General features: G+C 37.4%; 1 protein-coding gene across 1 annotated transcript in view; it reads left to right on the top strand.

Moving 5' to 3' along the window:
* Positions 1–17418, top strand: part of WDR64 (WD repeat domain 64) — a 59694-nt gene that overhangs the window by 7642 nt on the left and 34634 nt on the right. The window contains exons 4-11 of the mRNA XM_070950648.1: positions 1201–1304; positions 2986–3015; positions 4066–4176; positions 5934–6151; positions 9197–9331; positions 9761–9840; positions 14547–14686; positions 16700–16790. Coding sequence (XP_070806749.1) covers positions 1201–1304; positions 2986–3015; positions 4066–4176; positions 5934–6151; positions 9197–9331; positions 9761–9840; positions 14547–14686; positions 16700–16790 — 909 coding nt within the window. The remainder of the gene's footprint in view (positions 1–1200; positions 1305–2985; positions 3016–4065; positions 4177–5933; positions 6152–9196; positions 9332–9760; positions 9841–14546; positions 14687–16699; positions 16791–17418) is intronic.

The following is a 17418-nucleotide window of genomic DNA, read 5'->3' as shown; positions in this document are numbered from 1 at the left end:
TTTCTGAAAAAAGCCAGTTTCTACCCCTCTTTTACCTGTACAGTGTGTCTGGCAAATCTGCAAGCCAAGGACCATGGCTATCATTGGATGGTGCCAGCAAGGAGGTTGATGATAGGCTGTGTCGCCCAGGGCGCCTCTTATTCAGGGAGTTTGGCAGAGGCATGGACCTGGTGAACTGTGGCTTGCCTGTTCGTTTTAGCTCACAGGCTATGTTTGACACCAGTTCATGCTTTCTCACATACAGTAGTTACAACTTTATTGATGCTTCTTACAATTGATTCCTCTCCTATTCCAAGTTTCAGTTTCTATATGACATGGTCAACACCTGATAGACCCACAGCCAGACATCATGGTTTAGGCAGTGAACTTTTTAATCTCATGCTTTTTAATAATATAAAATGTAGATTAGGTTGACTATGTAAACATGTCTGGATGGTGTGCAGCATCCTCTGTAATAGTAAGGGTGCCATATTGATAATTTTGGGAACATTTTTGGTAGTATGGCACATGTGCAACGAAGTCAGTTGTATCTCAAGCAGGATGATGTTATCCTATACATGTTAGGATCTCCTCTCTAGATATTACTTTTCTAAGGGAATATATTTTTACTATATTCATTAGCTAGGCAGCACATACAGATGCATGTTTCCTTCCTTCCTTCCTTCCTTCCTTCCTTCCTTCATTCATTCATTCATTCATTCATTCATATAGAGCTGCGGTGGTGCAGTGGTTAGAATGCAGTACTGCAGGCTACTTCTACTGACTGCCAGCTGACTGCAATTTGGCAGTTCGAATTTCACCAGGCTCAATATTGACTCAGCCTTCTATCCTTCCGAGGTCGGTAAAATGAGGACCCAGATTGTTGGGGGCAATATGCTGACTTTGTAAACCAATTAGAGAGGGCCGTAAAGCACTATGAAGAGGTATATAAGTCTAAGTGCTATTGCTATTGCTATGTACTGATATGTTTATGATACCAATAGTACAATATGATATGAATACATAGATTCCCAAGCAGTGATTTTCAAAACGTTTTGGCAACATTTTAGTATTTTTACCTGAATGTCATCAAAATATGTGTCATTGTTCCTAGATCAGTTAACTAAATAATTAATTAATTAACAGGTTAATTAACTCCCTGCCTTCATATGTATTGAGTAATTACTAGTTTAAATTATCTTTTGTTTATCTTTCTTGTAGGAGTCAAGAGAAGTGATGTAATTCGATGCATGGTAAAGATACCTCAACTTGATTTTTTGCTAACAGCATCTCAGAAAGGAATGTTGTCTATTTTTTCTGGCCAGGTGATTTTGAAATATTTATTTTCTTTATTGAATTAAAATCCTGTCTAATGTGGACAGACGCTTAAAGAATTGTGAAGGGCATTGTCCTGTCCTTATATTTGAATCAGATTGAACTTCATACGAAAGAAATGTCATTTCAAATTTTCAGAATCTGAAAATTATTTGCTTTGATATATTATTCTGGCACAAATTTATAGAAGCGATATTTATAAAAAATAAAAAACCAGGCATGAGTATAAACGTTTCACAATCATAGTACTAATAAAAGTTCTTAAACTTTGAAAATGTCAGCTACGCTAGAAATTAATAGTAAGTGTTCAAAACATTAGTAAAATTATAGAGTATGTCCCCCCAAAAAAACCCAAAACAAAACTTCAGTACTATCTGTAAAATTCCTCTGTGAAGACATTCTGAAACTGGGATTCCATTGCTAAAATGATCCTCTTCCTGAATATTGTTCATCTTTTGATGATATTTTGCAACAGAGAAAAGTTTGTTAATTCATTGTTACATACTCCTGTTTGCAACATGAAGGTTGGTGCCAACATGTTGGTAAGTTAAAAATATTCATTTGAATATATATTAATTAACACAGACAGACAAAAAACTAAGGGTTTGTCAATCACTTCTCCACTTTATGTCATCTGCTTTTTCCTCTTCCCCTTGCCAACCTAGCAGTTCGAAAGTATGTAAAAATGCAAGTAGAAAAATAGGGACCACCTTGGTGGGAAGGTAACAGCGCTCCGTGTGCCTTCAGCGTTTAATCATGTCGCCCACATGATCATGGAATTGTCATCAGACACCGCTGGCTCTTCGGCTTAGAAACAGAAATGAGCACTGCCCCCTAGAGTCGGGAACAACTAGCACATATGTGCGAGGGGAACCTTTTTTTTTACAGTTTCATTATCTCTTTGCCTCCTATACTTTAAATATGTGCATAGGGGTAAGTGAATACTATGCAATTTATGCATCCTTACAGCAAAACAGGTTGATTAAATACAAAAGGGATCAAGATTTCTACACATCAATATTTATGCAGAAGAAGGGATTTTTGGAAGCATCATTTACATGGAAGATCAGTAAAACCCCTTTCTAACACGAAGGGTACAGGACCTATAATCCTTCATTCTAGCCATATTATCGGAGAGTAAAATCCTTTGCATATTATTTTGTTGTAACTAGAGTTAGCTGAACAAACCATAATGGCCTGATTCCCCTATGTGTGGTATGAATCATGGTCAACAAATCCAAACAGGTAAATCCAATCATCTCCCTAAGCCAAAAAAAAGGGCACTGTTGCTTCATGTGAGAATTTTTTTAAAAAAATTTGATTTATATGCCACCCTTCTCCGAAGACTCAGAGCGGCTTACAATGCGTTAAGCAATAGCCTTCATACTTTTTGTATATTTATACAAAGTCAGCTTATTGCCCCCACAATCTGGGTCCTCATTTTACCTACCTCAGAAAGGATGGAAGGCTGAGTTAACCTTGAGCCTGGTGAGATTTGAACTTGCAATAATTGCAGGCAGCTGATGTTAATAACAGTGCTTTAGTCTGCTGCGCTACCAGAGCTCTTGTGAGAATTGTGAAAATGAATGAGAATTTCTGCCATATTTTACTTGAGTGGATACTGTTCCCTTTCTACTTTTTTCTGACTGTGTCTTATTCTTGGTTTTCCAGATGCGGATACTAGCAAGCACCAGCATCCCAGTAAGTTTGCATTTCTCTAACATTTGGTTCAGCTAATGAAGCCATTTAATTCATTAAAATGTATGAGGGTAATAATACTTTATTTCTCAGTTTCCTGTATAAATTTACATTTCCAGACAAATTATGTCCTTTTCATATAAGATACGGCATATAATATCTTTAAATTATTCATTCTAAAACCCAGTTAGCTTCCAGAAAAAATGATGGAAGTCATGCAAATCAAACTCAGAGAAGTTCCTGAACTTATCTCACTTTTCTGATCTGTGACTATTTGTGATAATTGATATCACTTCCAAACTTGTCCAATTTAGAATATGCCCAAAGACTTGATCCCAACCTCGCCCTCAAGGATAACAGCACCCTATCAATACATAATTTGGTGCCCACCAGATTGCCAGGTTGATCTTGTTTTATTACATTATTTTAACTTTCAAAAATATGGTGAGCAAGCATGTTCAAATCAAAGTTTTTATCTGAAACACAATAACTTAAGGTATACTGAGGAAAAACATACAACAAGTCCTTTGTTTGCCATTGAGTATAAGGCTATTTTGGGTAACACTTTTCTTGGCAGCCATTTTATGAGAGTTCCCATAACAAGTTCTAAAGATGCAAAGTGTATTCACTGATTTAAAAAGATTGGAGATGTATGGACAAAACAACTTACCTGATGAAAGCCGATTTAGAATTTTAACAAAATAAGATGGGGTTTGGAAACAAAATGGGATAACATGTTCCTACAATAGAAAGCTTTGGTTCACATCTGGTTCCCATATTCCTATCTTATATTGAAGTTTCCAAATAAACATTTTAAATGGTTCTATAAATAATATACAATAGTCAATAGGGGGTTATTTATTTATTTTACCACATTTCCAGGTCTGCTTGACATCAGAATGGACAATTTGCTGTAGGCAGTTCTTTCTTCTTATATATAAATTAATTTTATAATATTCTTTAGTTCTTTGAACATCAGTTATAATTAAGGCTGTTGCCTGGGAAGGTCAGTAATCGGAGAGGTTAATTTTGCCAATATTTCTTTTTCATCAGGACAGTTCCTGGATCACTGGATGTGACTACCTTGGTCAACTGAAACGTGCTGTTGGTGTGACAGAAAGAACTATCATCATATGGGATTATAAAACACAAGGGAGTGCCCTGGTATGACACTTAGGGATGGGTATGTAGCAGGGGTGAAATGCTACCAGTTTGGACCGGTTCGGGTGAACTGGTAGCAGATATTGGAGCTGGTTCACCGAACCGGTAGCAATCACTGGCTGGCCATACCCCTGAACTGGTCCGCAGCCCACAGCCTGCCATGCTTGCCTGCCTTCCACGTGGCCTTCCCAGCATTCCGGTGGCCCGCTTGTGAAGGCAGGCAAGTGGAAAGCTACGTGGAAGGCAGGCAGGCATGGCAGGGTTGCGAGGAAGGGAGTAGGCTGCTAGCTCCCTTCCCCGCAGCCCTGCCATGCTTGCCTGCCTTCCACACTGCCTTCCTGGCATCCTTGTGACCAGCTTGTGAAGGCAGGAAAGCGGAAGGCCATGTGGAAGGCAGGCAAGCATGGCAGGGCTGCGGGGAAGGGAGCTAGCAGCCTACTCACTTCCCCGCAGCCCTGCCATGCTTGCCTGCCTTCCATGCTGCCTTCCCGGCAGTCCCCCATGCCTGCTTGCCTTCTTGAGGTCGGCATCCAGCTTGACCCGGCCAGTGGGTTGGTGGGCGGACAGCAAGAACCGGTAGTAAAACTGGCAGAAGAATCCACCCACTGACCCAGACTGACCCAGACATCATCATAGGTGATCTGCGCATGCGCAGAAGAGCACGCGCGGGGGCACGATTCGAACTGGTAGTAAAGGTAAGTAGAACCCACCCCTGGATACAATATCTACTGCTCACCAAGTCCCGTTATTGATCTATAGAGTATATCAGAGTAGTCTTAATATACAGGGTACATTTTACTACTATGGATTTAAAATTATTTTATTAAAAAAATTACCTAGCAGCAGATTGGAGCATTCTATTTCCATTAGCAGCAAGACAAACATTACTATCACATACTGTAGCATTCACTAGTATTTATCTTTTCCTTATAAAAGTCTGCAAAAACAATTTCTAAAAAAAATAAACTACTGAAAGTTGCACACAAATAGCAGTAAAGTTATATAGTTTGAATAAAATATTTTTAAAGGCAAAAACGCAAATTGCTGTGTTTTTTTTAAAAAAAACAAAACCTCAATTTTTAATCCATAGGGGAAAAAGCCAGAAGAAGATATTGTCCAGCTATTACAGGCAGGATTTTTTTTTTATTTCTGTTAAATGTGTAGCTTTATTCCAAGTGTATTTTTAAAACTTATATCATTCTATATTAAGCATTCTTTCTCCCCGAAGTTGTACTTTATAAGAACTCCCTTTAGAGAATTACACAATGTTCACTGTTCACAGAAAAAATAATGAACATGGATGAAGATATCATTATGGAACAAAGTAAAATATAATTTAAGGATTGAAACTGAGTCAAACGAATTGTGTGAAATTTCTTCTAAAGAAATTTAAGAGCCGAGATGGCGCAGTGGTTAGAGTGCACTACTGCAGCTACTTCAGCTTATTTCAGCAGATCAGCGGATCAAATCTCACCAGCTCAAGGTTGACTCAGCCTTCCATCCTTCCAAGGTTGGTAAAATGAGGATCCAGGTTGTTAGGGGGCAATATGCTATTTAGTATACTGTCTTTGGTGTAAGCCGCCAGAGTCCTTGGAGAGTGGGGGGCATAGAAATATGAAAAATAAATAAATAAATAAATAAATAAATAAATAAATAAATAAATAAAGTCTTTAAGCAAAGTTCTGAAACCAATTACTGTTTCCAGTCAACTAATAAGATAAATGCTTAAGCATATAATGAACAATTGCTTGTTTTTGTAGGATAACTGCTGTATAATCAAACCCATGGAACATTGCCTCCTCTCTGTTTCTGCCATTCCTCGCCCATCAGAACTTCTAGTGAAGGATGACATCTTGCTGGGTGATGATGGTGGATTTGTCACTTTGTTTACACTTACCAGTGACGACTTTGGTCTAAAACAAACTAAATCTAAAAAGAAGCTGCACATGTTGATAGTAGATTCTAAGAAATTCAAAAGGTGAGTTCATAGCCTCTGAAAATTCTTATTTTTGAAATTTTTCATTTCAAAATTATAATTTTTAAAATGAGGTTGTGAAAGCCTAATGCATACTGCATAGAACAAATAAGTTGGAATTTTCAGGATAAATTTTCTACTTCAAATATTTAATTTTAAAGTGCTTATAGTGAGGGTTTCAACTAGTCAGCATTGCTATTTCTAAGAATATTCTATTCTTCTTCCTTGTGATTTTCAGTTTTCTTACTTTTTCTTGTAAGGATTCAATTCCATAACCTAAGTTCAATATTATTGTATATGACCTTCAGCCATCACAGCTAAGTATTCCAATTCTTGTAATCAATATGAGGATTTTTTCCCCCTGAAATAAATAAAATGTAGAATATAAGAGTCATTCTAGATCTGACTAAATGTTCAATACCTGGGAAGTTCCTGTCCTAATGTTTCTTCTATTTGTATCTATTTTATGTATCCAATCCATGCTTATACTTATTACCAAATATGTTCTTGACAAATAAATTAAAATTAAAATAAAAAAAAAAAGTTCAGAAGACAAACATGACTCTTTTTTATTATTTCTTTCAAGCAACTGGAAATTAAGGACGTTGCTTTTATGACATTGAGGCAATGTAAACCATCAGGATAGCCCTATTCCCCAAATATTTGCCCAGTTCCCATTTAAATTCCCTAAATTGACAGGGAATCTCAACTTCAGTGGCAATAAATTCCATAGTTTAAATCCTGCATTATTAGAAGAACAATTAAATAATACAAACTGCAGCTACAACAGACAAGCTTTTTCCATTTAAAAAGAGGGGAACAAGAAAACATATACTCATGAAGATGTTATAAAGAGTATCTAGCTAATACTGCCATCAGTGAGTTGTGGGAACACATCTATAAATATGGCATAGCACGTTTAATAGAAGTGTAATTTAAAATGGCCATTAAAGAAGAAAAATGATGCTATATACATAGCATCACCATTTCCATTGTCTAACATCTCAAATGCAATTTAAAAGAATAATAGGCTTCACTGAAATTTGGCGAGATGATACAATTAGCTCATAACTATAGAAGGAGAAAAGTTCATTCAAAAGAAACAGTTCCAAAGTAACTGTTGTAAAAAGGTTGGGGTGTTGCATGTAAAGAAAAAAAAAGATATACATGCAGAAAAATTTAGGAACTGAAACATAGAAATCTTGTGTTTGGGTATGAATAAAGGAGAGAAAGAATTTTGAGAGGAGAAGGAGGACCTGGGAACACCACCCTGTTTGCTTGATTTCTACAGTGGGTGAGGTCTTCTAAACAGATGATCAAGTAGCATGTTTTTGAGCATTTCCTAAAATTAACAGAAGCCAGCACAGGTTTGTTGCCAATCAATCATGTTAAACTAACTTTGTCTTCTTTTTTGGTAGAGTTACTAGCTTAATAAATCAGAGAATATGATTTAGATATGGTATTCTTAGATATGGTATTTTTGGATCTCAGCAGAGTCTTCAGTGGAACATGTTGATTCTTAATTGTCCTCTAGAGGAAGACCTTATACCCGTTTCTGAGTTCCATTGTACCTCCTGATACTCTTGCTGTTTGGATCAGAGTCTTCCATGTGTCTACCTTTGCTAAATGTTTTTTCCCCACTTCTCTATCCCTTCTGAATAATTTCAGGTGTCTTATCTAACAGCCTCTTCTCTTCTCTGAGAGTTCCTTTGCTTTCTCCTCCAAAAATAGAAATAAGTTTGCACTTTTAGCAAATGTACCTGGCTGGGTCCTCTTCAGGCAGGAAGACAATTTTGCTTCTCTTGCTGTCCATATTGCTTTCTTATTCATTTCCCCTAGAACACTTACACATAAATCCTCCCTACTTTCCTGTTAGGGTTCCGACGGATGCCCTAATTAAATCATGAGTCTCGAGCCAAGCTTCAAAAGAGATCCAGTTATTCATTAGGAACTTCATGTTGCCACGTTCCCAAGTGAAGCCAGCTCTGGCTCTACATAATTTACGCTTCAGTTATGACCCTGTTTTCCCCCTCCCCCCAGGGTGTGTCATCAATCACATTCACCAATGGAGAAATTTCATGGTTTGTAGAGGTCACTTCCCTCCGGCTGCTACAGGTAACCCTGGGATACAGTCTTGCGAGAGATAAGCGTGGAATGTGCATCTGTCTTTGGCTACTGTGCAGTTTCGCCGATTTCCCATCCCCACTGGCCTATGGCAACTCAAGAGCAGGCCAGGGATGCTTTGCGAGTTGACATTTGCACTTTTAGCAAATGTACCTGGCTGGGTCCTCTTCAGGCAGGAAGACAATTTTGCTTTTCTTGCTGTCCATATTTCTTTCTTATTCATTTCCCCTAGAACATTTACACATAAATCCTCCCTACTTTCCTGTTATAGACACAAGCTCCCAGAAGTTCTCTTTTCCCCCTGGGTTGAAGCTACCTGAACTGAAATAAGAAAAGAAAGAAAAGAAGACAGAGCAATATATCTATATATTGATATCAATATATATCTTTTTCCCTTGAGCTCTACTACCAAAGTCATGTTTTCTGTTTGTTCACACAGCAATAGATTCACAGTTGACTGATCTAAATAATGTTAATGGCTCCACTTTAGTTTGGACGGAAAAATGAATTTAGAATTCATTGAGAATTTTTTCTCAATGACTGGGATGAGAGAAGTTGAAGAGACATTCTAACGTTTGGCATAGTACATATAAAAAGATCTTGATGACTTTGTTGACCATCACAGCAGTGTGATGCAGTTGCAAAAAAGCAAATGCTAGGTCCAAGTCAAATACTGGGTCCAGTAAGTAAATGTTCCATTCTACTCTGCCCTGGTCAAACCACACTTGGAATATTGTGTCAGTCTTGGACATCACATTTCAAAAAGCACAATGACAAATTGGAGTTCAGAGGAGGATTACTAAGGTGGTTGAGTCTTAAAACTAAGCCCCTTGAGGACCAGTGCAGCAACATTAAAACTCATTTTCAGATATATATATAACCAGATGTGTCTTTTAAATTAATGTTTCATTTTATCACCTCTAGCATAAAACGTAAACTGCATGATGACTGGGTTATAAAAGTAAAATACATTCAAGCTTTGAATTGTTTTGGATCCTGTTCATTGGATAGCATTCATTCGTTGGTTTTGGATGACCTGAAAAGACTTGAAGACAATTTGTAAGTTTGTTTGTTTGTGTTTTTATAAGGCACCCAACTCAAACAGTGTGACTGCTGAAAATATGAATTTTTATTATCCAAAACCCAACAAAGAGATTGTTCATATAATAATCTCTTTACCAAGTAGTGTTTACAATTGGTTCTGATTTGATTTAAAAAATACAAACATCCATAGATTACTTCCTTTCTGCTCACTATAATTTTGCTTGTGTTGAAAACTGCTACCTTCAGTGACTTCTTGTTTGAAATATCATACAAGTGATGTTGTTGGTTGCATCTCTGATAGAAATTTGAGTCCTAGCATAAAGTCTTCTATAGACTTAGATTCTGAAATCAGCTTCCCAGGACTACAATCATATAACTATGGATTTGGCAAGAATCACTGATACTTAAGTGTTTGCATGATCAAATGTCTTGTTACAATTACAGACCTGTCAGGGAATTTTCAGTACCGAGGGGTGTTAACACTTTCACGTATTGTGTAAAAGCCAATATCGTTGTTACAGGAGGTAAGTAAACTGCATTCATCTCAAAGTCTTTGTAATTATCTTGAATGCATCTTGCTTCTGCAAAATATTCATTTAGTACAGGTAAGTCTTCCTATTTGTAAGAGAATCAAAATCAGTACAGGGCTCCAAAAGCACTCTGTCCTAAGACCTGGGAGAAGAGCTAAAGATTTAAAGATTTCTAGAACATCACCAAGGTGGGAGTTCCACAGATATCTGGGGCAGTATCAATCCAGCATTGTAATGCAGAACCAAACTAGGTATTAGGTAGGAACTCTAGAATCACTTTTTTCACTTAACAGATGTAACTCAACTTGAGGTTTTGACCAGTGGAGTAAATAACACTTCGGCTCCTGGGGAGGGGTTTTTTTTGAGACATTCTTAGAAACTCTGAAGAAAAGTAAGGTTAAGCTCAGACTTTAACAGAATAACAGAATTGGAAGGGACCTTGTAGGTCTGAATAAATGTGTGCTAGCCTCTTAGCCTTTTGATTACAATCAAGTATTGAATAAATATATTTATTGGGGCTAGGGGAAGAGAAAAAAGCCAGGAGGCAAGTGTGGTTCGATGTGAGCAATTACCACACCTTAGAAAGTCTCCAAGTCTCTGTATTTTAATTAAGCCATTAGTTTAATAGTTAACTGACACATTTAAAATACACAGTCACTCTTCCTTAGGGATATATATCTATTTGTTACAGATATATCACCCCATTCTACAGGCAGAAGATGTTCCCTCTTTGCGCTGTTGTGGCGCAGTGGTTAGAATATAGTATGGCAGCCTATTTCTGCTGACTGCCAGCTGCCAGCAGTTTGACAGTTCATGTCTTACCAGGTCGAAGTTGACTCAGCCTTCCATCCTTCCGAGATCAATAAAATGAGGACCCAGATTGTTGGGAAAAATATGCTGATTCTGTAAACTGTTTAGAGAAGGCTGTAAAGCACTGTGAAGTGGTATATAAGTCTAAGTGTTATTGCTATTACTTTGCAACAAGTCACTTTTCACATAACTACAATTTTTCTTAAAATCGTTAATTCTGTTCCCCCAACTTGGCCTCTGTCTTTGCAAGATATTAAAACAAGCAAAAATAGCTTCAAAGGATTACAAAATTAGTTCTGCATAGGACAATTGATGGCATATTAAATCATTGGAATGGATTTGGAGGAAAGGCGTGTCAGAAAAAATATTTTAAAGATTTTATGGGGATGATTGTACTAGTTCAAAGAGTAGAATTGAAAGAAATTCTGTAAATGTTAGCATCTGAAAAAAAGTAAGGAAAAAGGAGTTAATTCTGTCAAAATGTTGAAAAATGGTCAGGCTACAGGTAGAGATGGGGGAGAAATGTTAAAATTTGGGTTCGGTTTGTTATTATTAGTTATTGGTGACTGTCTATGTATATGTGCCTTTTGATTGGAAAAATGTTATTTTCCTATATAAAGGGAAAGATAGAAAGAGTGAATACAAAGAGTACAGGCAAATTAATTTCTTAACTGTACCAGGAATGAGTTTGGCTGAATTTTGACTGTAAGGGTGTAAGGAATGACAGTGAGCAGAATTTGTAAGTAAATTACAACTTTAGGCTGGGCTAGATTCCACAACCCCCAGGCCGCAGGCCACTATCAGGCCGTGGCCTGTTTGGAACTGGGCCATGCAAGCAGTAGGCGAGCACGCACATGCACACAGCTCCACTTACGCCAGCAGTGGGCATGCGTGCCTGCCGCGAGCACAGAACCATGCTTCCCCCTGCTGGTCTGTCAAGCCGGAAATGTTGGGGACTGCTGATATAAACCATATTTTTTGCCCTTCCGCAAGTCCCTGAGAAATGAATGGATGTGAGGAAAATGAGACATTTGTTGATTAATAGAAAATGCATGATAAAGTAAATAAATTTTAACTATGAAATAATTTGCATGAAGTTTGGTTTCGGAAAGCTATAAGAGACGTATATGATGCACAAAGCAAGTGAGATTTGCTGGAATGTTTAGTAAAAATTGTTCCAAAATGTATTCTGTGGCAGTTTTGCAGCTCTGAGAAATTGTTGTCCTATCCAAGGTTTTTTTTTTTGAAAACAACTTTCTAAAAATGAGTGCCTTTGTAACTTAATGGGTTTTTTTTCAGTTGAAAACTTGAAGTGTCTTCTAATCTAGTCATCATGCCCAGAAGAATTATGAGGTGTGGCAAGGGATAGACAAATAGTGCATTTGTTCTCGTTCATGTTAACAAATTCTTAAAGTGATTAATATAATTAATATTTAGGAAGTTTGATGGCCTTCAAAGCTATTATGTAGTCTTCTGTGTCACATCAAGCCCCCATTCAGAGTAACATTGATTTCTCTAAGACAATTCTATGAATTCTTGAAAAATGCAAGGGATTGTGCAGTTGCTTCTTATTTTTTTCCATATTAAAACTATGTCCCCAATCTAGATGCTCTCCAGAAATAATACAAAGATAATATGGCCAATGGATATGCTATTAGGGAAGAAGACAACATTAAACATATTAAACATTCCTTCCAACCAGTGGTGGGTTCCTCCCGGTTCGGCCCGGTTCAGCCAAACCGGTATCGGTGACGATATGATGTCACCGAACCGGTTCTCTTTGTTGGGGGGATGGGCCCTCCTACCCGCCCCCATGTTATTCTTACCTTTTATTTCTTCTTTTTTAGCCCAGCTGATAGGTGCGGCAGAGTGGATTGCCGCACCTCAGCTGGGCAGATTCCTAACGCACTTGCGCAGAGCGGCGATCGCGCACGAAGCAGTTGCACAAAGAGAACCGGTAGTAAAGCCGGTTGGAACCCACCACTGCTTCCAACTCTGTTATTCTCTTCTATTCTATATGCATTAAATGTATGAATCAGATGGGTATCCATTTAGTGACTGGGGCCATATTTAATATGTTTTGGGTCTTAGGGTATCAGTGGCTAGATAGTGATGCATGCCAGATGTTTATGCTTTCTCCCCTAGGTTTTGGAGAGGGATGGGAATCCCATTTTTTTTAAATGGAATTCAGTAATGAACTTCATACAGTCTTTCTATTGAAACTCAAGTAAACAATTCAAGTGCTTGGTTAGCCACTCTCCCTCCTTCCTAGGGAGGGACTGGGCCTATAATGAACAGTAGGATAATAAGTTCCTTTAAAGCAATACAAGGCTACTTCAGCCTTGCTGCCAAAGCTGCTAACTTAAATGGACCACAGCCAGCTAGTCCTAACAAATGAACTGGGTATGGGTATGGCAATCTTCCTGATCAATACACTGCATAACACATAGAACCTTATGAGATACTATGGTGGTTTCTGGTGACCTGATGAGCATCCCATTCTCCCGATGATCAAGCTTCTATTTGAAATTGGAGAGTAATAGACCAATGGTATCATCTGCCCTATGTAGGCTACTTTCTGCTGTGTAATGGGGCCGGGCTGTTAGGGAGCTGGGTATATTACTATTTGCAGCTACAATACAGCTATAATCCTGTGCCACTGTGTGTGGATTGTCAAAGAATATGATTGAAGGACTGATCCAATCAGTCCAGAAACTTTTTATTGTCTGGAGTGGAATAAGAAATGATGCCTCCTCTCTTCTTTCAGGAAAAGAAAGAATCTATGAAAAGAAAAACTCACCTCCAAAACCCCTTTAAAATATATTAAATTGTTTGGTGGACTGACAACAAGATTATGGTTGCTGACAGGAATTAGCACATTTCAAATGTTAATTGAACTAATCTTAATGATACTTTCATTTTCCCTCTGTTTTTAATTTTGTTGTTTTAAATTTTGTTTTTTATCATTTGTATTTTTGGTTGTTAGCCACCTTGACCAGACAAGATAAGAATATGGGCTTTAAATTACAAAATAAGAAAATAATGGTGATGCAGTAGTTAGAATGCAGTACTGTGGGCTACTCCTGTTGACTGCCAGCTGCCAGCAGTTCAGCAGTTCAAGTCTCACTGGCTCAATATTGACTCAGCCTTCCATCCTTTCGAAGTTGGTAAAATGAGGATCCAGATATGTAAACCGCTTAGAGAGGGCTGTAAAGCACTATGAAGCAGTATAAAAGTCTAAGTACTATTGCTATTTAGTCATAGTTTGCTTTTTCACCGAATGCTGAACAAGCCACATTACAAAAACCCTGAAATGATGGGTTGCAAACCACTATGATAGATTAAAAATATTGTTCTAGAGCTTGAGAGGCAAAACAAAAACAAAAATCCACCAACACCCAACATTTCACATTTGAGGAACAGAAAGGCAAAACAATTTATTTTTGCTAAAGTGTATAGGGTAAAACAACTCACCAGAGTGTCCTTATTTTTGAATGTTCTGCTATGGCAGTTGTATACTGCATATCACACACAGATGGGTAACTCAAACTGATCATAGCAAACCTTTTCTAATTTTCTAATTAGATCTGAAAATAGTTACATATTGTTCAATACAATATTTCATTGTTGGCTTCGTCAGTCTTATGAACCAGTCAATATATATATACTAGTCATGAATTACTAAAACATTGTATTTTCTTCCTGGCTGGTCTAGTTCTACTTCTAGGTCTTTCTGGCTGGTCTAGTCTGATGTTTTCCAGATTTATTGATCTTCAGACATGTTGACTGGGAACTTGGGAGTGAAGCCTTCCACATCTGGAGGACAGCAAGCTGGGAGATACTGCTTTCTATAAATAAAATAATAAAATAAATGATCCATTTAATTCCAGGAGAAGATAAAATTCTTCGTTTATGGCATCCAAACATCAACACCAAACCAGTGGGGAAATTGATGGGACATTTATTTAGTATCACAGAGATTGTCACCAATGAAAAGGACCAACACATTATCAGTCTTTCTACTGCAAAGGTATGGAATTACCTTTGACTTAGTGTAAACCATATGCTCTGTCAAAAGTGATCTTTTTAATATTATGAATTATAAAATACTCATTTTTCCTTACAGGCTCCAGATCTGAAATAGATGCAGTATAATTCCACTTTCCTCTTCTTTGAAGTACATATTATGCATTTGTTTGTACAGCATCATTTAATTCTATCGGTCATGATTTTAAACTAAAAGACAAGACAAGATGCTGACAATATTAAGAGGATGCTACAAATGTCTCATATCTAAGAAAATCTAAGAACAATTCCTCTTATCATTCATCAAAATGATTAACAAAGTTTTCTAAGATATCTGAAACATGGTTTTATATTTTTTTTAATCCAATCTTTATTATTTTTAGAAATAACTCAAGATCGTGAACAAATTTTATAATCCTTCCTCCAATAAAGGAGAATGTTTGTAGCTCAGGGTTAAAATGAGGAGTCCTTGCTTTTATTAACTGATTGCATTTGGCAAGGGGAAGTCCTGAATATTTGGTTACAAGGCTGAGCAAATATACAAACTATGAAAATTATTATTAAAATATGCATAAGGTTAAAGATTCTATTTCTATTTTAATTAAATAGTTGCTGTCCTAAGTTGTTTTCATTTCAGTGTTCTTTTGGGGGGAAAATACATTTGCTATACTTGTTTTACACTCCATATCCATGCTTATAAGATGTCAACGGTTGTCAATTTATGTATGTTTAGCTTCAACCTCTTCATTTTTACCACAGGCGTTCTACGTATTTTTGGGCAGCAATTCCCAGCATCAAGTCAGAATAACCAATTGTCAAGGCCGCTTGGAGTTGTAATTAAGCTATATCTGCAGGGTCCTACATTGCCTCTTCATGCTTTAGTGGCAATTTGGACTGTATTTTGTTGAGAACATTTGGTATAATGGTCTCAGAAATTATTGGAGCGAATAATGAAGGTTTTCTGCCCTTAGCAAAACTACATAGTTGTAGGATTTAAATAATAATGTGATTTTCTTTTCCCACATCTCACTGGTTCCCCTGAGCCAAGATCTCATGCTTTGTTCTGAATACCTACGCTGCCTAAGAAGAATCTTATAGACGTTGACACTTATGTCTAAGTTAGTATGCAAAGGAATTGCTATGTCAAAAGACTTAAAATGATTCAGCTACAAATCTAGATAATTTGAAAGAAATAAGCAGTACCTTTTCTTCCGTTCAATCATGCCCAATTCTCAAAGACTGCCTGGATAAGTCCCTGCTGTATTCTTGGCAAGGCTTTTTTCAGAAGTGGTTTACCATTGCCTGCTTCGTAGGGCTGAAAGGAAATGACTGGCCCAAGATCATCCAGCTGGCTTTGTATCTAAAGCAGGACTAGAATTTATGGTGTTCTGGTTTCTAGCCTGGTGCCTTAACCACTGCACCAAACTGGCTCTCACTCATTGTTTATAACCTCACATTAAAAATGATGATGACTTAGCTATATACTAATGTACTTTATCATACTTATTTGAGTGTGCCTTTTAAAACTAAAAAGCTCTTCCTTGCCTTATATCCCATGCACTCAGCTAGTATGTATAGTAGATTCTCTTTGCAGATTCTAGGAGGGCTCCGGGGCAAATTCTGCTTTTTTTTCCAGAACCGAAAGAGTGAGTACTGTTGCTGTGAATACTGCGGAAGTTCCCAAGGGCAGTTTATCATAGTCGCCTCCAAATGTTCCATTCAAATCTACTGGAACCTTCAACTATCCTTGTATCTGAATTCATGCAATCATACATAGCAGGGGTGGGTTCTACTTACCTTTACTACTGGTTCACAATGGGATTGTGTGCGCCTTGCTTCTGCACATGCACAGATCGCCAATGACGACATCCAGGGCGGTGGGTGGGGCCTCCTCCCCTGGTTTTACTACCGGTTCTTGTGAACCGGTCCGAACCGGGGGCAACCCACCATTGATGCATAGGTGCAATGAGATAGAGAGTCTGGCACTGAGCATCTGGCAATGTGCATTTCCCAGCAGTGCTCACAGCAACCTTGGTTAAAACTGTCCATATTTGAAAAAGTTGCTGGCAACCTATATCCCAAAGTGAGGACAGAAAGCCAAGTAGAAGGTAGGAAAAAATTGCCTTTGTGGAATGTTTTTCTAGGTAAATTTCCTGTAACATGCTGCAGAACAAAATGCTACTTTATGGAATAGCAAGGCCTTTGGAATTGGTCTGTGATTCAATAATAAAAAAATAAAGACAAAGTCTGTAAATCAGGCTATGCATAACTTTTCCAAGATAAACCAAGATTGGCTAGATGCTATTCCTGCTATTATAATAGTGTGCCAAATGCTGCCCCAAAGCTCCCTCTCCTTAATTTCAAAAGAACTGAGTCAACATTTTGACCTGATAATACTATGTTCAATATACTTCAGAGTGAATTTCACTGAAGGCTAATGTAGACCCTACTGTTCATTCACTAATCATAGTTTGTATTCTACAGGTGATGTTGAATGCTGGGCTTTCAGGTCTTAATGGTAGCTTTCCATTTAGAAAAAAGAAGAATATTATAATCTTGTTTTGTTTTGTTTCAATTTACAGAAATATAGCTAAAAGTGATTTTAAAAGCAATAAATTACTAACTTTGATTTAATATTGATTAAATTGATTTAAATTGCTTAATCTGTTTCATGCCAAATTACAGGAAATTCTCATTCTGGGTATAAAATGTAATGCATAAAAGAAAGTTTTAAGT

Source organism: Pituophis catenifer, unplaced genomic scaffold, assembly GCF_029215685.1.
Source record: "Pituophis catenifer annectens isolate HBS135680 unplaced genomic scaffold, rPitCat1.0.hap2 SCAF_1, whole genome shotgun sequence".
NCBI classification, from domain to species: Eukaryota; Metazoa; Chordata; class Lepidosauria; order Squamata; family Colubridae; genus Pituophis; species Pituophis catenifer.
The sequence above is the reverse complement of the archived record's forward strand: the minus strand, read 5'-3'. Positions and strand labels throughout refer to the sequence as shown.